This window comes from Miscanthus floridulus, chromosome 6, assembly GCF_019320115.1.
Source record: "Miscanthus floridulus cultivar M001 chromosome 6, ASM1932011v1, whole genome shotgun sequence".
Classification (NCBI taxonomy): Eukaryota; Viridiplantae; Streptophyta; class Magnoliopsida; order Poales; family Poaceae; genus Miscanthus; species Miscanthus floridulus.
Genome location: NC_089585.1, coordinates 61,989,922 through 62,017,685, shown reverse-complemented (window position 1 = coordinate 62,017,685; position 27,764 = coordinate 61,989,922). Strand labels below are relative to the sequence as shown.

Genomic DNA, 27,764 nt, shown 5'->3' with positions numbered 1-27,764 from the left:
CTTGTTGGAAAGAGCGCGTCGTCCTCTTTCACATGGGTCCAACCCCACTATCAGAATCTACCGAATCTGTGCGCAGCAAGCCAAAGGACGCACAGACCTACAGCCCATTGAGGGACGCCCAGATTAGGGTTTCCCACTCCCCCTTGTGCTCTCCTCCTTATAAATAGAGCCAGCAGCCATCAGAATGAGGTTGGGTTTTGTTTAGATGCAAGATAGCTGCTGCTTCTTCCTTGTAAACGCGTGTGTCGACTAGACCACCCGATTTGCTTGTTTCAAGACCCCAACTTGTGATTCAGATTCGGCCTTTGGCTTAAATCCGTGAGTTATTTGCTTGTTCATCTTGTTCTTGCTTGTTCTCGGTTGCTTGCAGGTTCATGGTGTTCTTGGCACGGCAAGAACATCACAATCGGAGCCGGTGTACCTGTTGCTAAGGCGCAGCAACCTTGTGGTCGTTGTAGTCGGACAGCCAACGTCGAATCCACCCCAAATCGAGTTTATCCACACTCACCAAAAGATCAGGAACAACCCCTTGTCCCATCATGTGGTAATCAGAGCAAGGTTCTTTGGTGAGTGATTTACCGTTCATTACTTTACCTATAGTCCAGAAATATAAAAATAGGATAGAACTGAAATTCCAAACACAAGTTTGAGCCTTGCTGATCTGCTTAGTTCTTTGCTTGTTGAGTTTGTGGTTTACATCGTGGTGTCAAGTGCTGGTTCTTAGGTTCTAATCCTTTAGAGTTTCGAGTTCTTGTCACGTTTCAGTCACCACACAATCCGTTGTTGCCTTTCCCCCCACTTCAGCCGCTGCAATCTCCACCAATACCACCACAACCAGCAGCAAAAGCACCGCTGTTTTTCTCGACCTTTTCGCTGAAACCCTCACCACCATCACCTTCAGCCGTGCCTACACAAACACTACCTTATGCACCTGTCGTTTTGGTGCAAATCTGAGTACACTCAGTTCTGAAAATAAGAGAGTTCAAATTGCATATTTGTACTACTTGTTGCAATCCTTATCCCTAGTAAAAGAAAGTCTATGCTACTTGCTGCATTCTTGTTATAATCATATTGCAAAAGTTCAGTTTGTGCTACTTGTCGAAAAGAAAAGAAAAGAAAAGAAAAGAAAAGAAAAGAAAAGAAAAAGAAAATAGAAAAGAAAAAGAAAGGAAAAGGAGGAAAGAAAGAAAGAAAGAAAAAAAAGAAGGGTTAAGTTGATGCTATTTACTCTCATCATTTCCATTGTTTGCTACTGTCCGGTGACAACATTTGTGTCTAGGCTCGCGTCTCTAGCACGGGTTAGCCTAGGACCAGCACGGTACTATCTTTGAACACTTATTCAACTTGCATTGACTAACGTGGTTCCAGCTGTACCTTGATTTTTTTTAAGCCACCTACAGCTCCACAAATTATCTACAACGTCACAGGGTTCTACTTGCTACTACTTGTGTTGTTCTTGTCGTCGCCAACACCATCTGCATAGCAAGGTAAGGACTTGTAAGAACTCGGTTGCACATGCTGAGAGAATGAAAATTGTTGCCACCTAATTCAGTTAGTTGGTAGGACATATTTTCTTGTGATTCCCTTGCTACATACTAACCATGGCAGGAGAAGGTGAAAGGACCCCTCCACAATCACCTCGATCAAAAGCCTTGCTGCAACACTTTGAACGCAAAGTGAGGCTCCATGCTGAACACCTTGATGAGGATGTTCGTGTCACCAATGAGCGCCTTGGTCAATTGGAGACGGCTCAGATTGAGACCAACACCAAGTTGGCTTCCTTGGAAGGCACTCTTGGTTCTGTTAATACATCTCTTGTAGGTGTCTTGGAGCGATTGGAGAGGATGGAACAGAATCGCTGTGATGGTTTCGAACGACGCAATCACAACAACAACAACACCATGGGCAGTGCTGCTGGTCATGATGAAGAAGAATATGCAGCGGACACTGAGCTTGATGAGGAGCTGAATGGTCATCGACGCATCGAACAACATCGCCGCCGCCATGAGACAGGTCCTCGTCGACCACGGCAAGAGGTACGTGCCGATGACTCATTTGGCAAGATTAAATTCACCATACCTGTTTTTGATGGGAGGTATAATCCTGATATGTACCTTAGTTGGGAATTAGCTGTTGATCAGAAATTTACTTGCCATGATTTCCCTGAGGACAAACGTGTTAGGGCTGCAACTAGTGAGTTTACTGACTTTGCCTCTGTTTGGTGGTCTGAATACCATCGTAAGAACCCAAATAACACACCAACTTGGGATGCTTTGAAACGGGTCATGCGGGCCAGATTTGTTCCTTCTTATTATTCCCGTGATCTTTTACATAAGTTGCAACAATTGAGGCAAGGATCCAAATCTGTAGAAGAATACTATCAAGAGCTACAAATGGGTATGCTTCGTTGCAGGCTAGAGGAAAATGAGGATGGTGCCATAGCTAGATTTATGGGTGGGCTGAACCGGGAGATTCAGGATATTCTAGCTTATAAGGAATATAATTCTGTCAATCGTTTATTTCACCTTGCTTGTAAAGCTGAACGAGAAGTGCAGGGACGACGAGCTAGCATGAGGGCTAACATTCCTGCAGGTCGTGCTAGCCCGTGGACACCCTCCAATACTGCTGCACCGTCAACGCGTGCACCCCCACAATCTTCCTCGACCATCAAGCCACGCTCCTCTACAACAAATTCTGTACCATGCCCAAGTGAACCAACTAGAGGAGCAACGGCTACATCTGCCAAGAGTTCATCCTCGGTGGTATCCACGGGGAGAACAAGGGATATTCAGTGCCTACGCTGCAAAGGATATGGCCACGTACGCAAGGACTGCCCAAGCACACGTGTGATGGTTGTGCGAGCTGATGGTGGGTATTCCTCTGCTAGTGATTTTGATGAAGAAACATATGCTTTGCTTGCTGCTAACAATGTAGCGGAAGGAGATGATTTCCAACAAGACGAAGAGCACATTGGGGCTGAAGCTGCTGAGCACTATGAGAGCCTCGTGGTGCAGCGGGTGCTAAGTGCCCAAATGGAGAGGGCTGAGCAAAATCAGCGCCACACTTTGTTTCAAACCAAGTGTGTGATCAAGGAACGCTCTTGCCGTGTGATCATAGATGGAGGAAGCTGCAACAACTTGGCAAGTGCTGAAATGGTGAAGAAGCTTTTGTTGAGCACAAAACCACACCCGCAGCCTTACTACATTCAGTGGCTTAACAGCAGCGGCAAGGTGAAGGTAACACGATTGGTAAGGGTAGAGTTTGCCATTGGTTCTTATCATGATTCCATTGACTGCGATGTTGTGCCTATGCAAGCATGCTCTATGTTGTTAGGTAGACCATGGCAGTTTGATAAAGATTCCTTGCACTTTGGTAAAACAAATCAATACTCTTTTGTGCATAATGACAAGAAGATTGTGTTGCACCCCATGTCCCCTGAGGCTATTCTAAGAGATGAACTTGCTAGAGCTAGCAAACTTAAGAATCAGGCTGTTGCTAGTGAAAATCAGATTGTCGCTAATGAACTTGAGAAACATAAGAAGAAGTCTAGCAAATCTGTTCATCATAATAAAAATGAGATCAAGCTGAAAGGCTCTTGTTACTTTGCCACCAAATCTGATTTGGATGAGATTGATGCTAGTACTACTGTTTGCTATGCTTTGGTTTGCAAAGAAACTTTATTTTCACTCGAAGATACATCTATTTCTTTGCCTCCTGCTGTCACTAATCTTTTGCAGGAGTATGCCGATGTTTTTCCAAAGGAGGTACCACCGGGGCTGCCACCAATTCGAGGGATTGAACACCAGATTGACCTCATCCCTGGGGCTTCCTTGCCTAATCGTGCGCCGTATAGGACCAACCCGGATGAGACAAAAGAGATTCAGAGACAAGTACAAGAATTGCTCAACAAAGGTTATGTGCGTGAGTCTCTTAGCCCTTGTGCCGTTCCCGTGCTTTTAGTTCCTAAGAAGGATGGATCATGGCGCATGTGTGTTGATTGTAGAGCGATAAACAACATCACAATCAGATATCGTCATCCTATTCCAAGGTTAGATGATATGCTTGATGAATTGAGTGGCTCAATTGTGTTCTCTAAAATTGATTTGCGTAGTGGTTACCACCAGATTCGTATGAAGCTAGGAGATGAATGGAAAACAGCGTTTAAAACTAAGTTTGGTTTATATGAATGGCTTGTCATGCCCTTTGGATTGACTAATGCACCCAGCACTTTCATGAGATTAATGAACGAGGTTTTACGCTCTTTTATTGGCAGATTCGTGGTGGTATACTTTGATGACATCTTGATATATAGTAGATCATTAGAGGAACATCTTGATCATTTGCGTGCCGTTTTCAATGCTCTACGGGATGCACACTTGTTTGGCAATCTTGAGAAGTGCACCTTTTGCACAGATCGAGTTTCTTTTCTTGGATATGTTGTGACACCGCAGGGAATCGAAGTTGATCAAGCCAAGGTTGAGGCCATACACAGCTGGCCTATTCCCTGCACGGTCACACAAGTGCGGAGTTTTCTAGGACTTGCTAGTTTCTACCGTCGATTTGTGAAGGACTTCAGCACCATTGCAGCCCCGCTGCATGAACTCACCAAGAAGGGTGCAACCTTCACTTGGGCTGCAACCCAACAGGATGCTTTCAACACGCTCAAAGATAAGTTAACTCATGCACCTTTACTCCAACTTCCTGATTTCAACAAAACCTTTGAGCTTGAATGTGATGCTAGTGGAATTGGGTTGGGTGGTGTGCTGTTACAAGAGGGGAAACCTGTGGCGTATTTCAGTGAAAAGTTGAGTGGCCCTAGTTTGAACTATTCTACTTATGATAAGGAATTGCTTGCTCTAGTTCGGACTTTGGAAACATGGCAGCATTATTTGTGGCCCAAAGAGTTTGTCATACATTCTGATCATGAATCTTTGAAACACATCCGTAGTCAAGCAAAACTGAACCGTAGACATGCCAAGTGGGTTGAATTCATCGAGTCCTTTCCTTATGTCATCAAACACAAAAAGGGGAAGGAAAATATAATTGCTGATGCTTTGTCTAGACGTTACACCATGCTTTCACAACTTGACTTTAAAATCTTTGGTTTGGAAACTATTAAGGAACAATATGCACATGACAATGATTTCAAAGATGTATTGCTGAATTGCCAAGAGGGGAAAACATGGAACAGATTCATCCTTACCGATGGGTTTGTCTTTAGAGCTAACAAGCTATGCATTCCAGCTAGCTCTGTGCGTTTGTTATTGTTGCAGGAAGCGCATGGAGGAGGACTCATGGGACATTTTGGTGTGAAAAAGACAGAGGACATCCTTGCTGGTCATTTCTTTTGGCCCAAGATGAGGAGAGACGTGGAGAGGTTCGTTGCTCGCTGCACAACATGCCAGAAAGCTAAGTCACACCTTAATCCTCATGGTTTATACATGCCTCTTCCTGTTCCAAGTGCACCGTGGGAAGATATTTCAATGGACTTTGTTTTAGGACTGCCTAGAACAAAGAAGGGGAGGGATAGTGTGTTTGTTGTTGTGGACAGATTTTCTAAAATGGCACATTTCATACCATGTCATAAGAGCGATGATGCTACACATGTTGCTGATTTGTTCTTTCGTGAGATTGTTCGATTGCACGGTGTGCCTAACACCATTGTTTCTGATCGGGATGCAAAATTTCTTAGTCATTTTTGGAGAACTTTGTGGGCTAAGCTAGGGACTAAGCTTTTATTTTCCACTACTTGTCATCCCCAAACTGATGGACAAACTGAGGTTGTCAATAGAACATTATCTACTTTGCTTAGGGCTGTTTTGAAAAAGAACATAAAAATGTGGGAAGAGTGCTTGCCTCATGTTGAGTTTGCTTATAATCGTTCACAGCATTCTACCACTAAGAAAAGCCCTTTTGAGATTGTTTATGGGTTTGTGCCACGTGCTCCTATTGATTTGTTACCTCTTCCGACCTCGGAGCGAGTGAACTTTGATGCTAAACAACGTGCTGAACTGATCTTAAAATTGCATGAAACCACTAAAGAGAAAATAGAGTGCATGAACGCAAAGTATAAACTAGCTGGTAGCAAAGGGAAGAAACATGTCATTTTTGAACCTGGTGATCTAGTTTGGCTCCATTTGAGAAAAGATAGGTTCCCTGATTTGCGAAAGTCTAAGTTGCTGCCTAGAGCCGATGGTCCTTTTAAAGTGTTAGAAAGGATTAATGATAATGCGTACAAACTTGAGCTACCTGCAGCTTTTGGGGTTAGCCCCACTTTTAACATTGCAGATTTGAAACCATATTTGGGAGAAGAGGATGAACTAGAGTCGAGGACGACTCAAATGCAAGAAGGGGAGGATGATGAGGACATCCCTTCCATTGATACAACCACACCTGCTGCACAACAAGGTCCGATGACAAGAGCTCGAGCACAACAACTTAATTATCAAGTAAAGTCGTTCCTCGCTGTTCATACAAACTCGTCTCAGAATTGGATGCTACTAAATCATGGTGATGATTGTCTTATTCTTAGGAATGTTGGTCAAGACCCCATTGCCTCATGTTTAGACCCCATGATGAGGATGGAGCAGCCGAACAAGTGGGAATCATCATTAATGGGGCGCTCAGCTCATCTCGAGACAGCAGGAAACACTCCATCAAAAGTACCATAACTCCTTGATACGAGATCCAATGAAGCTGGTTTTTGACTTGTTGGAAAGAGCGCGTCGTCCTCTTTCACATGGGTCCAACCCCACTATCAGAATCTACCGAATCTGTGCGCAGCAAGCCAAAGGATGCACAGACCTACAGCCCATTGAGGGACGCCCAGATTAGGGTTTCCCACTCCCCCTTGTGCTCTCCTCCTTATAAATAGAGCCAGCAGCCATCAGAATGAGGTTGGGTTTTGTTTAGATGCAAGATAGCTGCTGCTTCTTCCTTGTAAACGCGTGTGTCGACTAGACCACCCGATTTGCTTGTTTCAAGACCCCAACTTGTGATTCAGATTCGGCCTTTGGCTTAAATCCGTGAGTTATTGGCTTGTTCATCTTGTTCTTGCTTGTTCTCGGTTGCTTGCAGGTTCATGGTGTTCTTGGCACGGCAAGAACATCACAATCGGAGCCGGTGTACCTGTTGCTAAGGCGCAGCAACCTTGTGGTCGTTGTAGTCGGACAGCCAACGTCGAATCCACCCCAAATCGAGTTTATCCACACTCACCAAAAGATCAGGAACAACCCCTTGTCCCATCAGGGTGCGTCCAAAATTATTTGCGAGCCTATGGTACACTTACCGCAAATCGTGCAACTATCTTCCGTCAAGATTAGCACTATCTCCGAAAGGACCAAAACGAGCTTCCACTTGACCCTAGTCACCTAGTGGTACAATCAGGTGCGTCCAAAATGATTTCTGAGCCTATGGTACATCTAGCGCAAACCATGCACCTAGCTTGCACCGACGCTAACACAGTCTCCAAACAGAAATAAGAGAGATTCCACATCACCCACGTCACCTAGGAGTTCCATCGGGTGCGTCCAAAATGATTTCTGAGCCTATGGTACGTTCGGCGCAAACCATGCACCTATCTAGCATCGACACTAACAATATCTCCAAACAGAAAGAAGCGAGAGTCCAAATGACCCATGTCACCTAGGCGTTCCATCGAGTGCGTCCAAAACTATTTCGAAGCCAATGGTATGTTCGACGCAAACTGTGCTCCTATCTTGCGTCAAGATTAGCACTATGTCCGAAAGGACTGAAACGAGCTTCCACTTGAGCCTCGTCACCTAGTGGTATGATCGGGTGCGTCCAAAATGATTTATGAGCCGATGGTACGTTTGGCGCAAATAGTGCACCTATCTTGCACTGACCCTAACACTATCTCCAAATGGAAAGAAGTGAGATTCCACATGACCCACGTCAATTAGGACTTCCATCGGGTGCGTCCAAAATGATTTGTGTGCCTGTGGTACGCTCGACGCAAACCGTGCACCTATCTTCCGTCAAGATTAGCCCTATCTCTGAAAGGACCAAAACGAGCTTCCACTTGACCCTAGTCACCTAGTGGTACCATCAGGAGCATCCAAAACGATTTCTGAGCCTATGGTACATCTAGTGCAAACCATGCACCTAGCTTGCACTGACGCTAACATAGTCTCCAAACAGAAAGAAGAGAGATTCCACATCACCCACGTAACCTAGGAGTTCCATCGGGTGCGTCCAAAATGATTTCTGAGCTTGTGGTACGTTCGACGCAAACCGTGCACCTATCTAGCATCGACACTAACATTATCTCCAAATGGAAAGAAGCGAGAGTCCAAATGACATACGTCACCTAGGCGTTCCATCGGGCGCCTCCAAAACGATTTCTGAGCTAATGGTATGTTCGACGCAAACCGTGCTCCTATATTGCGTCAAGATTAGCACTATGTTTGAAAGGACCGAAACAAGCTTCCACTTGAGCCTCGTCACCTAGTGGTATGATCGGGTGCGTCCAAAATGATTTCTGAGCCGACGGTACATTTGGCGCAAACGGTGCACCTATCTTGAACCGACCCAAACACTATCTCCAAATGGAAAGAAGTGAGATTCCACCTGACCCACATCAGCTAGGACTTCCATCGGGTGCATCCAAAATGATTTGCGAGCCTATGGTACGCTTACCGCCAACCGCGCACCGATCTTCCATCAAGATTAGCACTATCTCCGAAAGGACCGAAACGAGCTTCCACTTGACCCTAGTCACCTAGTGGTACCATCAGGTGCGTCCAAAATGATTTCTGAGCCTATGGTACATCTAGCACAAACCATGCACCTAGCTTGCACCGACGCTAACACTGTCTCCAAACAGAAAGAAGAGAGATTCCACATCACCCACGTCACTTAGGAGTTCCATCGGGTGCGTCCAAAATGATTTCTGAGCCTATGGTGCGTTCGACGTAAATCGTGCACCTATGTAGCATCGACACTAACAAGGTCTCCAAATGGAAAGAAGCGAGAGTCCAAATGACCCACGTCACCTAGGCATTCCATTGAGTGCGTCCAACACGATTTCTGAGCCAATGGTATGTTCAACGCAAAACCGTGATCCTATTTTCCATCAAGATTAGCACTATTTCCGAAAAGGACCGAAATGAGCTTCCACTTGAGCCCCGTCACCTAGTGGTATGATCGGGTGCGTCCAAAATGATTACTGAGCCGATGATACGTTTGGCGCAAATAGTGCACCTATCTTGCACCGACGCTAACACTGTCTTCAAATGGGAAGAAGTGAGATTCCACATGACCCACGTCTCCTAGGAGTTCCAACGGGTGCGTCAAAAATGTTTTCCGAGCCTATGGTACGCTCGACGCAAACCGTGCACCTATCTTCCGTCAAGATTAGCACTATCTCCGAAAGGACCGAAACGAGCATCCACTTGACCCTAGTCACCTAGTGGTACAATCAGGTGCGTCCAAAACAATTTCTGAGCCTATGGTACATCTAGCGCAAACCATGCACCTAGCTTGCACCGATGCTAACACAGTCTCCAAATAGAAAGAAGAGAGATTCCACATCACCCACGTCACCTAGGAGTTCCATTGGGTGCGTCCAAAATGATTTCTGAGCCTATGGTACGTTCGACGCAAACCGTGCACCTATATAGCATCGACACTAACAATGTCTCCAAACGGAAAGAAGCGAGTCCAAATGACCCATGTCACCTAGGCGTTCCATGGAGTGCGTCCAAAACGATTTCTAAGCCAATAGTATGTTCGACGCAAACTGTGCTCCTATCTTGCGTCAAGATTAGCACTATGTCCAAAAGGACTAAAACGAGCTTCCACTTGAGCCTCGTCACCTAGTGGTACATTCGGGTGCGTCCAAAATGATTTATGAGCCGATGGTACGTTTGGCGCAAACAGTGCACCTATCTTGCACCGACCCTAAGACTGTCTCCAAATCGAAAGAAGTGAGATTCCACTTGACCCACGTCAATTAGGACTTCCATCGGGTGCGTCCAAAATGATTTGTGTGCCTATGGTACGCTCGACGCAAACCGTGCACCCATCTTCCATTAAGATTAGCCCTATCTCCGAAAGGACCAAAATGAGCTTCCACTTGACCCTAGTCACCTAGTGGTACCATCAGGTGCATCCAGAACAATTTCTGAGCCTATGGTACATCTAGTGCAAACCATGCACCTAGCTACACTGACGCTAACACAGTCTCCAAACTAAAAGAAGAGAGATTCCACATCACCCACGTCACCTAGGAGTTCCATCGGGTGTGTCCAAAATTATTTATGAGCATGTGGTACGTTCGACGCAAACCGCACTAACATTATCTCCAAATGGAAAGAAGCGAGAGTCCAAATGACATACGTCACCTAGGCGTTCCATCGAGCGCCTCCAAAATGATTTCTGAGCTAATGGTATGTTCGACGCAAACCGTGCTCCTATCTTGCGTCAAGATTAGCACTATGTTCGAAAGGACCGAAACGAGCTTCCACTTGAGCCTCGTCACCTAGTGGTACGATCAAGTGCGTCCAAAATGATTTCTGAGCCGACGGTACATTTGGCGCAAACTATGCACCTATCTTGCACGGACCCTAACACTATCTCCAAATGGAAAGAAGTGAGAATCCACCTGACCCACATCAGCTAGGACTTCCATCGGGTGCGTCCAAAATTATTTGCGAGCCTATGGTACGCTTACCGCAAATCGTGCACCTATCTTCCATCAAGATTAGCACTATCTCCGAAAGGACCAAAACGAGCTTCCACTTGACCCTAGTCACCTAGTGGTACCATGAGGTGCGTCCAAAACGATTTCTGAGCCTATGGCACATCTAGCGCAAACCATGCACCTAGCTTGCACTGACGCTAACACAGTCTCCAAATAGAAAGAAGAGAGATTCCACATCACCCACGTCACCTAGGAGTTCCATCGGGTGCGTCCAAAATGATTTCTGAGCCAATGGTACGTTCGACGCAAACCGTGCACCTATGTAGCATCGACACTAACAAGGTCTCCAAATGGAAAGAAGCGAGAGTCCAAATGACCCACGTCACCTAGGCGTTCCATCGAGTGCGTGCGTCCAACACAATTCCTGAGCCAATCGTATGTTCAACACAAAACCGTGCTCCTATCTTCCATCAAGATTGGCACTATTTCTGAAAGGACCGAAACGAGCTTCCACTTGAGCCTCGTCACCTAGTGGTACGATCGGGTGCGTCCAAAATGATTTCTGAGCCGATGGTACGTTTGGCACAAATAGTGCACCTATCTTGCACCGACGCTAACACTGTCTTCAAATGGGAAGAAGTGAGATTCCACATGACCCACGTCAGCTAGGACTTCCATTGGGTGCGTCCAAAATTATTTGCGAGCCTATGGTACACTTACCGCAAATCGTGCACTATCTTCTGTCAAGATTAGCACTATCTCCGAAAGGACCAAAACGAGCTTCCACTTGACCCTAGTCACCGAGTGGTACCATCAGGTGCGTCCAAAACGATTTCTGAGCCTATGGTACATCTAGCGCAAACCATGCACCTAGCTTTGCACCGACGCTAACACAGTCTCAAATAGAAAGAAGAGAGATTCCACATCACCCACGTCACCTAGGAGTTCCATCGGGTGCGTCCAAAATGATTTCTGAGCCTATGGTACGTTCGACGCAAACCGTGCACCTATGTAGCATCAACACTAACAAGGTCTCCAAACGGAAAGAAGCGAGAGTCCAAATGACCCACGGTCACCTAGGCATTCCATCGAGTGCGTGCGTCCAACGCGATTTCTGAGCCAATCGTATGTTCAACACAAACCGTGCTCCTATCTTCCGTCAAGATAGGCACTATTTCCGAAAGGACCAAAACGAGCTTCCACTTGAGCCCTGTCACCTAGTGGTATGATCGGGTGCGTCCAAAATGATTTCTGAGCCGATGGTACGTTTGGCGCAAATAGTGCACCTATCTTGTACCGACGCTAACACTGTCTTCAAATGGGAAGAAGTGAGATTCCACATGACCCACGTCACCTAGGAGTTCCATTGGGTGCGTCGAAAATGTTTTCCGAGCCTATGGTACGCTCGACGCAAACCGTGCACCTATCTTCCGTCAAGATTAGCACTATCTCCGAAAGGACCGAAACGAGCTTCCACTTGACCCTAGTCACCTGGTGGTACAATCAGGTGTGTCCAAAATGATTTCTGAGCCTATGGTACATCTAGCACAAACCATGCACCTAGCTTGCACCGACGCTAACACAGTCTCCAAACAGAAATATGAGAGATTCCACATCACCCACGTCACCTAGGAGTTCCATTGGGTGCGTCCAAAATGATTTCTGAGCCTATGGTATGTTCGGCGCAAATCGTGCACCTATCTAGCATCGACACTAAAAATGTCTCCAAACGGAAAGAAGCGAGAGTCCAAATGACCCATGTCACCTAGGCATTCCATCGAGTGCGTCCAAAACAATTTCTAAGCCAATGGTATGTTCGACGCAAACTGTGCTCCTATCTTGCGTCAAGATTAGGACTATGTCCGAAAGGACTGAAATGAGCTTCCACTTGAGCCTCGTCACCTAGTGGTACGATCGGGTGCGTCCAAAATGATTTATGAGCCAATGGTACGTTTGGCACAAACAGTGCACCTATCTTGCACTGACCCTAACACTATCTCCAAATGGAAAGAAGTGAGATTCCACATGACCCACGTCAATTAGGACTTCCATCGGGTGCGTCCAAAATGATTTGTGTGCCTATGGTACGCTCGACACAATCTGTTCACCTATCTTCCGTCAAGATTAGCCCTATCTCCGAAAGGACCAAAACGAGCTTCCACTTGTCCCAAGTCACCTAGTGGTACATCAGGTGCATCCAAAATGATTTCTGAGCCTATGGTACATCTAGTGCAAACCATGCACCTAGCTTGCACTGACGCTAACACAGTCTCCAAACAGAAAGAAGAGAGATTCCACATCACCCACATCACCTAGGAGTTCCATCGGGTGCGTCCAAAATGATTTATGAGCCTGTGGTACGTTCGACGCAAACCGTGCACCTATCTAGCATCGAGACTAACATTATCTCCAAATGGAAAGAAGCGAGAGTCCAAATGACATACGTCACCTAGGCATTCCATCGAGCGCCTCCAAAACGATTTCTGAGCTAATGGTATGTTCACGCAAACCGTGCTCCTATCTTGCGTCAAGATTAGCACTATGTTCGAAAGGACCGAAACGAGCTTCCACTTGAGCCTCGTCATCTAGTGGTACGATCGGGTGCATCCAAAATGATTTCTGAGCCTGACGGTACATTTGGCACAAACTGTGCACCTATCTTGCACCTGACACTAACACTATCTCCAAATGGAAAGAAGTGAGATTCCACCTGACCCACATCAGCTAGGACTTCCATCGGGTGCGTCCAAAATGATTTGCGAGCCTATGGTACGCTTATCGCAAACCGTGCACCTATCTTCCGTCAAGATTAGCACTATCTCCGAAAGGACCAAAACAAGCTTCCACTTGACCCTAGTCACCTAGTGGTACCATCAGGTGCGTCCAAAACGATTTCTGAGCCCTATGGTACATCTAGCGCAAACCATGCACCTAGCTTGCACCGACGCTAACACAGTCTCCAAACAGAAAGAAGAGAGATTCCACATCACCCACGTCACCTAGGAGTTCCATCGGGTGCGTCCAAAATGATTTCTGAGCCTATGGTGCGTTCGACGCAAACCGTGCACCTATGTAGCATCGACACTAACAAGGTCTCCAAACGGAAAGAAGTGAGAGTCCAAATGACCCACGTCACCTAGGCGTTCCATCGAGTGCGTCCAACATGATTTCTGAGCCAATGGTATGTTCAACGCAAAACCGTGCTCCTATTTTCCGTCAAGATTAGCACTATTTCCGAAAGGACCGAAACGAGCTTCCACTTGAGCCCCGTCACCTAGTGGTACGATCGGGTGCGTCCAAAATGATTTCTGAGCTGATGGTACGTTTGGCGCAAATAGTGCACCTATCTTGCATCGACGCTAACACTGTCTTCAAATGGGAAGAAGTGAGATTCCACATGACCCACGTCTCCTAGGAGTTCCAACGGGTGCGTCGAAAATGTTTTCGAGCCTATGGTACGCTCGACGCAAACCATGCACCTATCTTCCGTCAAGATTGGCACTATCTCCGAAAGGACCGAAACGAGCTTCCACTTGACCCTAGTCACCTAGTGGTACAATCAGGTGCGTCCAAAACAATTTCTGAGCCTATGGTACATCTTGTGCAAACCATGCACCTAGCTTGCACTGATGCTAACACAGTCTCCAAACAGAAAGAAGAGAGATTCCACATCACCCATGTCACCTAGGAGTTCCATCGGGTGCGTCCAAAATGATTTGCGAGCCTATGGTACGCTTATCGCAAACCGTGCACCTATCTTCCGTCAAGATTAGCACTATCTCCGAAAGGACCAAAACAAGCTTCCACTTGACCCTAGTCACCTAGTGGTACCATCAGGTGCGTCCAAAACGATTTCTGAGCCCATGGTACATCTAGCGCAAACCATGCACCTAGCTTGCACCGACGCTAACACAGTCTCCAAACAGAAAGAAGAGAGATTCCACATCACCCACGTCACCTAGGAGTTCCATCGGGTGCGTCCAAAATGATTTCTGAGCCTATGGTGCGTTCGACGCAAACCGTGCACCTATGTAGCATCGACACTAACAAGGTCTCCAAACGGAAAGAAGTGAGAGTCCAAATGACCCACGTCACCTAGGCGTTCCATCGAGTGCGTCCAACATGATTTCTGAGCCAATGGTATGTTCAACGCAAAACCGTGCTCCTATTTTCCATCAAGATTAGCACTATTTCCGAAAGGACCGAAACGAGCTTCCACTTGAGCCCCGTCACCTAGTGGTACGATCGGGTGCGTCCAAAATGATTTCTGAGCTGATGGTACGTTTGGCGCAAATAGTGCACCTATCTTGCACCGACGCTAACACTGTCTTCAAATGGGAAGAAGTGAGATTCCACATGACCCACGTCTCCTAGGAGTTCCAACGGGTGCGTCGAAAATGTTTTCGAGCCTATGGTACGCTCGACGCAAACCATGCACCTATCTTCCGTCAAGATTGGCACTATCTCCGAAAGGACCGAAACGAGCTTCCACTTGACCCTAGTCACCTAGTGTAATCAGGTGCGTCCAAAACAATTTCTGAGCCTATGGTACATCTTGCGCAAACCATGCACCTAGCTTGCACTGATGCTAACACAGTCTCCAAACAGAAAGAAGAGAGATTCCACATCACCCACGTCACCTAGGAGTTCCATCGGGTGCGTCCAAAATGATTTCTGAGCCTATGGTACGTTCGACGCAAACCGTGCACCTATGTAGCATCGACACTAACAAGGTTTCCAAATGGAAAGAAGCAAGAGTCCAAATGACCCACGTCACCTAGGCATTCCATCGAGCGCCTCCAAAATGATTTCTGAGCCAATGGTATGTTCGACGCAAACCGAGCTCCTATCTTGCGTCAAGATTAGCACTATGTCCGAAAGGACTGAAACGAGCTTCCACTTGAGCCTCGTCACCTAGTGGTATGATCGGGTGCGTCCAAAATGATTTCTGAACCGACGGTACGTTTGGCGCAAACTGTGCACCTATCTTGCACCGACCCTAACACTGTCTCCAAATGGAAAGAAGTGAGATTCCACCTGACCCACATCACCTAGGACTTTCCATCGGGTGCGTCCAAAATGATTTGCGAGCCTATGGTACGCTTACCGCAAACCGTGCACCTATCTTCCGTCAAGATTAGCACTATCTCCGAAAGGACCGAAACGAGCTTCTACTTGACCCTAGTCACCTAGTGGTACCATCAGGTGCGTCCAAAATGATTTCTGAGCCTATGGTACATCTAGCGCAAACCATGCACCTAGCTTGCACCGATGCTAACACAGTCTCCAAACAGAAAGAAGAGAGATTCCACATCACCCACGTCACCTAGGAGTTCCATCGGGTGCGTCCAAAATGATTTCTGAACCTATGGTACGTTCGACGCAAACCTGTGCACCTATGTAGCATCGACACTAACAAGGTCTCCAAACGGAAAGAAGCGAGAGTCCAAATGACCCATGTCACCTAGGCGTTCCATCGAGTGCGTCCAAAACGATTTCTGAGCCAATGGTATGTTCGACGCAAAACCGTGCTCCTATCTTCCGTCAAGATTAGCACTATTTCTGAAAGGACCGAAACGAGCTTCCACTTGAGCCCCATCACCTAGTGGTACGATCGGGTGCGTCCAAAATGATTTCTGATCCGATGGTACGTTTGGCGCAAACAGTGCACCTATCTTGCACCGACGCTAACACTGTCTTCTAATGGGAAGAAGTGAGATTCCATATGACCCACGTCACCTAGGAGTTCCATCAGGGTGTGTCAAAAATGATTTCCGAGCCAATGGTACGCTCGACGCAAACCGTGCACCTATCTTCCGTCAAGATTAGCACTAGTCTCTGAAAGGACCGAAATGAGCTTCCACTTGACCCTAGTCACCTAGTGGTACAATCAGGTGCGTCCAAAACGATTTCCGAGCCTATGGTACATCTAGTGCAAACCATGCACCTAGCTTGCACCGACGCTAACACAGTCTCCAAACAGAAAGAAGAGAGATTCGACATCACCCACGTCACCTAGGAGTTCCATCGGGTGCGTCCAAAATGATTTCTAAGCCTATGGTACGTTCGACGCAAACCGTGCACCTATCTAGCATCGACACTAACAATGTCTCCAAACGGAAAGAAGCGAGAGTCCAAATGACCCATGTCAGCTAGGCGTTCCATCGAGTGTGTCGAAAATGATTTATGAGCCAATGGTATGTTCGACGCAAACCATGCTCCTATCTTGCGTCAAGATTAGCACTATGTCCGAAAGGACTGAAACGAGCTTCCACTTGAGCCTCGTCACCTAGTGGTACAATCGGGTGCGTCCAAAATGATTTCTGAGCCGATGGTACGTTTGGCGCAAACAGTGCACCTATCTTGCACCGACCCTAACACTGTCTCCAAATGGAAAGAAGTGAGATTCCACATGACCCACAGTCACCTAGGACTTCCATCGGGTGCGTCCAAAATGATTTGCGAGCCTATGGTACGCTCTACGCAAACCGTGCACCTATCTTCCGTCAAGATTAGCACTATCTCCGAAAGGACCAAACGAGCTTCCACTTGACCCTAGTCACCTAGTGGTACCATCAGGTGCATCCAAAATGATTTCTGAGCCTATGGTACATCTAGCGCAAACCATGCACCTAGCTTGCACTGACGCTAACACAGTCTCCAAACAGAAAGAAGAGAGATTCCACATCACCCACGTCACCTAGGAGTTCCATCGGGTGCGTCCAAAATGATTTCTGAGCCTATGGTACGTTCGACGCAAACCGTGCACCTATCTAGCATCGACACTAACAATGTCTCCAAATGGAAAGAAGCGAGAGTCCAAATGACCATACGTCACCTAGGCGTTCCATCGAGTGCGCTCCAAAACGATTTCTGAGCTAATGGTATGTTCGACGCAAACCGTGCTCCTATCTTGCGTCAAGATTAGCACTATGTTCGAAAGGACCAAAACGAGCTTCCACTTGAGCCTCGTCACCTAGTGGTACGATCGGGTGCGTCCAAAATGATTTCTGAGCCGACGGTACATTTTGGCGCAAACTGAGCACCTATCTTGCACCGACCCTAACACTATCTCCAAATAGAAAGAAGTGAGATTCCACCTGACCCACATCACCTAGGACTTCCATCGAGTGCGTCCAAAATGATTTGCGAGCCTATGGTACGCTTACCGCAAACCGTGCACCTATCTTCTGTCAAGATTAGCACTATCTCTGAAAGGACCGAAACGAGCTTCCACTTGACCCTAGTCACCTAGTGGTACCATCAGGTGCGTCCAAAACTGATTTCTATGCCTATGGTACATCTAGCGCAAACCATGCACCTAGCTTGCACCGACGCTAACACAGTCTCCAAACAGAAAGAAGAGAGATTCCACATCACCCACGTCACCTAGGAGTTCCATCGGGTGCGTCCAAAATGATTTCTGAGCCTATGGTACGTTCGACGCAAACCGTGCACCTATGTAGCATCGACACTAACAAGGTCTCCAAACGGAAAGAAGCGAGAGTCCAAATGACCCACGTCACCTAGGCATTCCATCTAGTGCGTCCAAAATGATTTCTGAGCCAATGGTATGTTCGACGCAAAACCGTGCTCCTATCTTCCGTCAAGATTAGCACTATTTCCGAAAGGACCGAAACGAGCTTCCACTTGAGCCCGTCACCTAGTGGTACGATCGGGTGCGCCCAAAATGATTTCTGAAGCCGATGGTACGTTTGGCGCAAACTGTGCACCTATCTTGCACCGACCCTAACACTATCTCCAAATGGAAAGAAGTGAGATTCCACCTGACCCACATCACCTAGGACTTCCATCGGGTGCGTCCAAAGTGATTTGCGAGCCTATGGTACGCTTACCGCAAACCGTGCACCTATCTTCCGTCAAGGATTAGCACTATCTCCGAAAGGACCGAAACGAGCTTCCACTTGACCCAAGTCACCTAGTGGTACCATCAGGTGCGTCCAAAATGATTTCTGTGCCTATGGTACATCTAGCGCAAACCAGGCACCTAGCTTGCACCAACGCTAACACAGTCTCCAAACAGAAAGAAGAGAGATTCCACATCACCCACGTCACCTAGGAGTTCCATCGGGTGCGTCCAAAATGATTTCTGAGCCTATGATACGTTCGACGCAAACCGTGCACCTATGTAGCATCGACACTAACAAGGTTTCCAAATGGAAAGAAGCAAGAGTCCAAATGACCCACGTCACCTAGGCATTCCATCGAGCGCCTCCAAAATGATTTCTGAGCCAATGCTATGTTCGACGCAAACCGATGCTCCTATCTTGCGTCAAGATTAGCACTATGTCCGAAAGGACTGAAACGAGCTTCCACTTGAGCCTCGTCACCTAGTGGTATGATCGGGTGTGTCCAAAATGATTTCTGAGCCGACGGTACGTTTGGCGCAAACTGTGCACCTATCTTGCACCGACCCTAACACTGTCTCCAAATGGAAAGAAGTGAGATTCCACCTGACCCACATCACCTAGGACTTTCCATCGGGTGCGTCCAAATTGACTTGCGAGCCTATGGTACGCTTACCGCAAACCGTGCACCTATCTTCCGTCAAGATTAGCACTATCTCCGAAAGGACCGAAACGAGCTTCTACTTGACCCTAGTCACCTAGTGGTACCATCAGGTGCGTCCAAAATGATTTCTGAGCCTATGGTACATCTAGCGCAAACCATGCACCTAGCTTGCACCGACTGCTAACATAGTCTCCAAACAGAAAGAAGAGAGATTCCACATCACCCACGTCACCTAGGAGTTCCATCGGGTGCGTCCAAAATGATTTCTGAACCTATGGTACGTTCGACGCAAACCTGTGCACCTATGTAGCATCGACACTAACAAGGTCTCCAAACGGAAAGAAGCGAGAGTCCAAATGACCCATGTCACCTAGGCGTTCCATCGAGTGCGTCCAAAACGATTTCTGAGCCAATGGTATGTTCGACGCAAAACCGTGCTCCTATCTTCGTCAAGATTAGCACTATTTCTGAAAGGACCGAAACGAGCTTCCACTTGAGCCTCGTCACCTAGTGGTACGATCGGGTGCGTCCAAAATGATTTCTGAGCCGATGGTACGTTTGGCGCAAACAGTGCACCTATCTTGCACCGACGCTAACACTGTCTTCCAATGGAAAGAAGTGAGATTCCACTATGACCCACAGTCACCTAGGACTTCCATCAGGGTGCGTCCAAAATGATTTGCGAGCCTATGGTACGCTCGACGCAAACCGTGCACCTATCTTCCGTCAAGATTAGCACTATCTCTGAAAGGACCGAAATGAGCTTCCACTTGACCCTAGTCACCTAGTGGTACAATCAGGTGCGTCCAAAACGATTTCTGAGCCTATGGTACATCTAGCGCAAACCATGCACCTAGCTTGCACCGACGCTAACACAGTCTCCAAACAGAAAGAAGAGAGATTCGACATCACCCACGTCACCTAGGAGTTCCATCGGGTGCGTCCAAAATGATTTCTGAGCCTATGGTACGTTCGACGCAAACCGTGCACCTATCTAGCATCGACACTAACAATGTCTCCAAACGGAAAGAAGCGAGAGTCCAAATGACCCATGTCACCTAGGCGTTCCATCGAGTGTGTCGAAAATGATTTATGAGCCAATGGTATGTTCGACGCAAACCATGCTCCTATCTTGCGTCAAGATTAGCACTATGTCCGAAAGGACTGAAACGAGCTTCCACTTGAGCCTCGTCACCTAGTGGTACGATCGGGTGCGTCCAAAATGATTTCTGAGCCGATGGTACGTTTGGCGCAAACAGTGCACCTATCTTGCACCGACCCTAACACTGTCTCCTAATGGAAAGAAGTGAGATTCCACTTGACCCACGTCAATTAGGACTTCCATCGGGTGCGTCCAAAATGATTTGCGTGCCTATGGTATGCTCCACGCAAACCGTGCACCTATCTTCCGTCAAGATTAGCACTATCTCCGAAAGGACCGAAACGAGCTTCCACTTGACCCTAGTCACCTAGTGGTACCATCAGGTGCGTCCAAAATGATTTCTGAGCCTATGGTACATCTAGCGCAAACCATGCACCTAGCTTGCACCGACGCTAACACAGTCTCCAAACAGAAAGAAGAGAGATTCCACATCACCCACGTCACCTAGGAGTTCCATCGGGTGCGTCCAAAATGATTTCTGAGCCTATGGTACGTTCGACGCAAACCGTGCACCTATCTAGCATCGACACTAACAATGTCTCCAAATGGAAAGAAGCGAGAGTCCAAATGACCATACGTCACCTAGGCGTTCCATCGAGTGCGCTCCAAAACGATTTCTGAGCCAATGGTATGTTCGACGCAAACCGTGCTCCTATCTTGCGTCAAGATTAGCACTATGTCCGAAAGGACCGAAACGAGCTTCCACTTGAGCCTCGTCACCTAGTGGTACGATCGGGTGCGTCCAAAATGATTTCTGAGCCGACGGTACATTTGGCGCAAACTAGTGCACCTATCTTGCACCGACCCTAACACTGTCTCCAAATGGAAAGAAGTGAGATTCCACCTGACCCACATCACCTAGGACTTCCATCGGGTGCGTCCAAAATGATTTGCGAGCCTATGGTACGCTTACCGCAAACCGTGCACCTATCTTCCGTCAAGATTAGCACTATCTCCGAAAGGACCGAAACGAGCTTCCACTTGACCCTAGTCACCTAGTGGTACCATCAGGTGCGTCCAAAATGATTTCTGAGCCTATGGTACATCTAGCGCAAACCATGCACCTAGCTTGCACCGACGCTAACACAGTCTCCAAACAGAAAGAAGAGAGATTCCACATCACCCACGTCACCTAGGAGTTCCATCGGGTGCGTCCAAAATGATTTCTGAGCCTATGGTACGTTCGACGCAAACCGTGCACCTATGTAGCATCGACACTAACAAGGTCTCCAAACGGAAAGAAGCGAGAGTCCAAATGACCCACGTCACCTAGGCGTTCCATCGAGTGCGTCCAAAACGATTTCTGAGCCAATGGTATGTTCGACGCAAAACCGTGCTCCTATCTTCCGTCAAGATTAGCACTATTTCTGAAAGGACCGAAACGAGCTTCCACTTGAGCCCCATCACCTAGTGGTACGATCGGGTGCGTCCAAAATGATTTCTGATCCGATGGTACGTTTGGCGCAAACAGTGCACCTATCTTGCACCGACGCTAACACTGTCTTCCTAATGGGAAGAAGTGAGATTCCACTATGACCCACGTCACCTAGGAGTTCCATCAGGGTGCGTCAAAATGATTTCCGAGCCTATGGTACGCTCGACGCAAACCGTGCACCTATCTTCCGTCAAGATTAGCACTATCTCCGAAAGGACCGAAACTGAGCTTCCACTTGACCCTAGTCACCTAGTGGTACAATCAGGTGCGTCCAAAATGATTTCTGAGCCTATGGTACATCTAGCGCAAACCATGCACCTAGCTTGCACCGACGCTAACACAGTCTCCAAACAGAAAGAAGAGAGATTCCACATCACCCACGTCACCTAGGAGTTCCATCGGGTGCGTCCAAAATGATTTCTGAGCCTATGGTACGTTCGACGCAAACCGTGCACCTATCTAGCATCGACACTAACAATGTCTCCAAACGGAAAGAAGCGAGAGTCCAAATGACCCATGTCACCTAGGCGTTCCATCGAGTGCGTCCAAAACTGATTTCTGAGCCAATGGTATGTTCGACGCAAACCGTGCTCCTATCTTGCGTCAAGATTAGCACTATGTCCGAAAGGACTGAAACGAGCTTCCACTTGAGCCTCGTCACCTAGTGGTACGATCGGGTGCGTCCAAAATGATTTCTGAGCCGATGGTACGTTTGGCGCAAACAGTGCACCTATCTTGCACCGACCCTAACACTGTCTCCAAATGGAAAGAAGTGAGATTCCACATGACCCACGTCAATTAGGACTTCCATCGGGTGCGTCCAAAATGATTTGCGTGCCTATGGTACGCTCGACGCAAACCGTGCACCTATCTTCCGTCAAGATTAGCACTATCTCCGAAAGGACCGAAACGAGCTTCCACTTGACCCTAGTCACCTAGTGGTACCATCAGGTGCGTCCAAAATGATTTCTGAGCCTATGGTACATCTAGCGCAAACCATGCACCTAGCTTGCACCGACGCTAACACAGTCTCCAAACAGAAAGAAGAGAGATTCCACATCACCCACGTCACCTAGGAGTTCCATCGGGTGCGTCCAAAATGATTTCTGAGCCTATGGTACGTTCGACGCAAACCGTGCACCTATCTAGCATCGACACTAACAATGTCTCCAAATGGAAAGAAGCGAGAGTCCAAATGACCCACGTCACCTAGGCGTTCCATCGAGTGCGTCCAAAACGATTTCTGAGCCAATGGTATGTTCGACGCAAACCGTGCTCCTATCTTGCGTCAAGATTAGCACTATGTCCGAAAGGACCGAAACGAGCTTCCACTTGAGCCTCGTCACCTAGTGGTACGATCGGGTGCGTCCAAAATGATTTCTGAGCCGACGGTACATTTGGCGCAAACTGTGCACCTATCTTGCACCGACCCTAACACTGTCTCCAAATGGAAAGAAGTGAGATTCCACCTGACCCACATCACCTAGGACTTCCATCGGGTGCGTCCAAAATGATTTGCGAGCCTATGGTACGCTTACCGCAAACCGTGCACCTATCTTCCGTCAAGATTAGCACTATCTCCGAAAGGACCGAAACGAGCTTCCACTTGACCCTAGTCACCTAGTGGTACCATCAGGTGCGTCCAAAATGATTTCTGAGCCTATGGTACATCTAGCGCAAACCATGCACCTAGCTTGCACCGACGCTAACACAGTCTCCAAACAGAAAGAAGAGAGATTCCACATCACCCACGTCACCTAGGAGTTCCATCGGGTGCGTCCAAAATGATTTCTGAGCCTATGGTACGTTCGACGCAAACCGTGCACCTATCTAGCATCGACACTAACAATGTCTCCAAACGGAAAGAAGCGAGAGTCCAAATGACCCACGTCACCTAGGCGTTCCATCGAGTGCGTCCAAAATGATTTCTGAGCCAATGGTATGTTCGACGCAAAACCGTGCTCCTATCTTGCGTCAAGATTAGCACTATTTCCGAAAGGACCGAAACGAGCTTCCACTTGAGCCTCGTCACCTAGTGGTACGATCGGGTGCGTCCAAAATGATTTCTGAGCCGATGGTACATTTGGCGCAAACTAGTGCACCTATCTTGCACCGACCCTAACACTGTCTCCAAATGGAAAGAAGTGAGATTCCACCTGACCCACATCACCTAGGACTTCCATCGGGTGCGTCCAAAATGATTTGCGAGCCTATGGTACGCTTACCGCAAACCGTGCACCTATCTTCCGTCAAGATTAGCACTATCTCCGAAAGGACCGAAACGAGCTTCCACTTGACCCTAGTCACCTAGTGGTACCATCAGGTGCGTCCAAAATGATTTCTGAGCCTATGGTACATCTAGCGCAAACCATGCACCTAGCTTGCACCGACGCTAACACAGTCTCCAAACAGAAAGAAGAGAGATTCCACATCACCCACGTCACCTAGGAGTTCCATCGGGTGCGTCCAAAATGATTTCTGAGCCTATGGTACGTTCGACGCAAACCGTGCACCTATCTAGCATCGACACTAACAAGGTCTCCAAACGGAAAGAAGCGAGAGTCCAAATGACCCACTGTCACCTAGGCGTTCCATCGAGTGCGTCCAAAACGATTTCTGAGCCAATGGTATGTTCGACGCAAACCGTGCTCCTATCTTGCGTCAAGATTAGCACTATGTCCGAAAGGACTGAAACGAGCTTCCACTTGAGCCTCGTCACCTAGTGGTACGATCGGGTGCGTCCAAAATGATTTCTGAGCCGATGGTACGTTTGGCGCAAACTGTGCACCTATCTTGCACCGACCCTAACACTGTCTCCAAATGGAAAGAAGTGAGATTCCACCTGACCCACGTCACCTAGGACTTCCATCGGGTGCGTCCAAATGATTTGCGAGCCTATGGTACGCTTACCGCAAACCGTGCACCTATCTTCCGTCAAGATTAGCACTATCTCCGAAAGGACCGAAACGAGCTTCCACTTGACCCTAGTCACCTAGTGGTACCATCAGGTGCAGTCCAAAATGATTTCTGAGCCTATGGTACATCTAGCGCAAACCATGCACCTAGCTTGCACCTGACGCTAACACAGTCTCCAAACAGAAAGAAGAGAGATTCCACATCACCCACGTCACCTAGGAGTTCCATCGGGTGCGTCCAAAATGATTTCTGAGCCTATGGTACGTTCGACGCAAACCGTGCACCTATCTAGCATCGACACTAACAATGTCTCCAAACGGAAAGAAGCGAGAGTCCAAATGACCCATCGTCACCTAGGCGTTCCATCGAGTGCGTCCAAAACGATTTCTGAGCCAATGGTATGTTCGACGCAAACCGTGCTCCTATCTTGCGTCAAGATTAGCACTATGTCCGAAAGGACCTGAAACGAGCTTCCACTTGAGCCTCGTCACCTAGTGGTACGATCGGGTGCGTCCAAAATGATTTCTGAGCCGACTGGTACGTTTGGCGCAAACAGTGCACCTATCTTGCACCGACCCTAACACTGTCTCCAAATGGAAAGAAGTGAGATTCCACCTGACCCACATCACCTAGGACTTCCATCGGGTGCGTCCAAAATGATTTGCGAGCCTATGGTACGCTTACCGCAAACCGTGCACCTATCTTCCGTCAAGATTAGCACTATCTCCGAAAGGACCGAAACGAGCTTCCACTTGACCCTAGTCACCTAGTGGTACCATCAGGTGCAGTCCAAAATGATTTCTGAGCCTATGGTACATCTAGCGCAAACCATGCACCTAGCTTGCACCGACGCTAACACAGTCTCCAAACAGAAAGAAGAGAGATTCCACATCACCCACGTCACCTAGGAGTTCCATCGGGTGCGTCCAAAATGATTTCTGAGCCTATGGTACGTTCGACGCAAACCGTGCACCTATCTAGCATCGACACTAACAATGTCTCCAAACGGAAAGAAGCGAGAGTCCAAATGACCCACGTCACCTAGGCGTTCCATCGAGTGCGTCCAAAACGATTTCTGAGCCAATGGTATGTTCGACGCAAACCGTGCTCCTATCTTGCGTCAAGATTAGCACTATGTCCGAAAGGACCGAAACGAGCTTCCACTTGAGCCTCGTCACCTAGTGGTACGATCGGGTGCGTCCAAAATGATTTCTGAGCCGATGGTACGTTTGGCGCAAACAGTGCACCTATCTTGCACCGACCCTAACACTGTCTCCAAATGGAAAGAAGTGAGATTCCACATGACCCACGTCACCTAGGACTTCCATCGGGTGCGTCCAAAATGATTTGCGAGCCTATGGTACGCTCGACGCAAACCGTGCACCTATCTTCCGTCAAGATTAGCACTATCTCCGAAAGGACCGAAACGAGCTTCCACTTGACCCTAGTCACCTAGTGGTACCATCAGGTGCGTCCAAAATGATTTCTGAGCCTATGGTACATCTAGCGCAAACCATGCACCTAGCTTGCACCGACGCTAACACAGTCTCCAAACAGAAAGAAGAGAGATTCCACATCACCCACGTCACCTAGGAGTTCCATCGGGTGCGTCCAAAATGATTTCTGAGCCTATGGTACGTTCGACGCAAACCGTGCACCTATCTAGCATCGACACTAACAATGTCTCCAAACGGAAAGAAGCGAGAGTCCAAATGACCCATGTCACCTAGGCGTTCCATCGAGTGCGTCCAAAACGATTTCTGAGCCAATGGTATGTTCGACGCAAACCGTGCTCCTATCTTGCGTCAAGATTAGCACTATGTCCGAAAGGACTGAAACGAGCTTCCACTTGAGCCTCGTCACCTAGTGGTACGATCGGGTGCGTCCAAAATGATTTCTGAGCCGATGGTACGTTTGGCGCAAACAGTGCACCTATCTTGCACCGACCCTAACACTGTCTCCAAATGGAAAGAAGTGAGATTCCACATGACCCACGTCAATTAGGACTTCCATCGGGTGCGTCCAAAATGATTTGCGAGCCTATGGTACGCTCGACGCAAACCGTGCACCTATCTTCCGTCAAGATTAGCACTATCTCCGAAAGGACCGAAACGAGCTTCCACTTGACCCTAGTCACCTAGTGGTACCATCAGGTGCAGTCCAAAACGATTTCTGAGCCTATGGTACATCTAGTGCAAACCATGCACCTAGCTTGCACCTGACGCTAACACAGTCTCCAAACAGAAAGAAGAGAGATTCCACATCACCCACGTCACCTAGGAGTTCCATCGGGTGCGTCCAAAATGATTTCTGAGCCTATGGTACGTTCGACGCAAACCGTGCACCTATCTAGCATCGACACTAACAATGTCTCCAAACTGGAAAGAAGCGAGAGTCCAAATGACCATACGTCACCTAGGCGTTCCATCGAGTGCGTCCAAAACGATTTCTGAGCCAATGGTATGTTCGACGCAAACCGTGCTCCTATCTTGCGTCAAGATTAGCACTATGTTCCGAAAGGACCGAAACGAGCTTCCACTTGAGCCTCGTCACCTAGTGGTACGATCGGGTGCGTCCAAAATGATTTCTGAGCCGATGGTACGTTTGGCGCAAACTAGTGCACCTATCTTGCACCGACCCTAACACTGTCTCCAAATGGAAAGAAGTGAGATTCCACCTGACCCACGTCACCTAGGACTTCCATCGGGTGCGTCCAAAATGATTTGCGAGCCTATGGTACGCTCTACCGCAAACCGTGCACCTATCTTCCGTCAAGATTAGCACTATCTCCGAAAGGACCGAAACGAGCTTCCACTTGACCCTAGTCACCTAGTGGTACCATCAGGTGCGTCCAAAATGATTTCTGAGCCTATGGTACATCTAGCGCAAACCATGCACCTAGCTTGCACCGACGCTAACACAGTCTCCAAACAGAAAGAAGAGAGATTCCACATCACCCACGTCACCTAGGAGTTCCATCGGGTGCGTCCAAAATGATTTCTGAGCCTATGGTACGTTCGACGCAAACCGTGCACCTATCTAGCATCGACACTAAC

At 47.8% G+C, this 27,764-nt stretch overlaps 1 protein-coding gene across 1 annotated transcript in view; it reads left to right on the top strand.

Moving 5' to 3' along the window:
* Positions 1 to 483: 483 nt before the first annotated feature.
* The window catches only part of LOC136460629 (uncharacterized), a gene marked incomplete at its 3' end in the record, with an annotated part of 52,149 nt that continues 24,868 nt past the window's right edge, over positions 484 to 27,764 (top strand). Inside the window, exons 1-3 of the mRNA XM_066460256.1 lie at positions 484 to 4,257; positions 4,420 to 4,512; positions 4,948 to 6,043. Coding sequence (XP_066316353.1) covers positions 1,602 to 4,257; positions 4,420 to 4,512; positions 4,948 to 6,043 — 3,845 coding nt within the window. The remainder of the gene's footprint in view (positions 4,258 to 4,419; positions 4,513 to 4,947; positions 6,044 to 27,764) is intronic.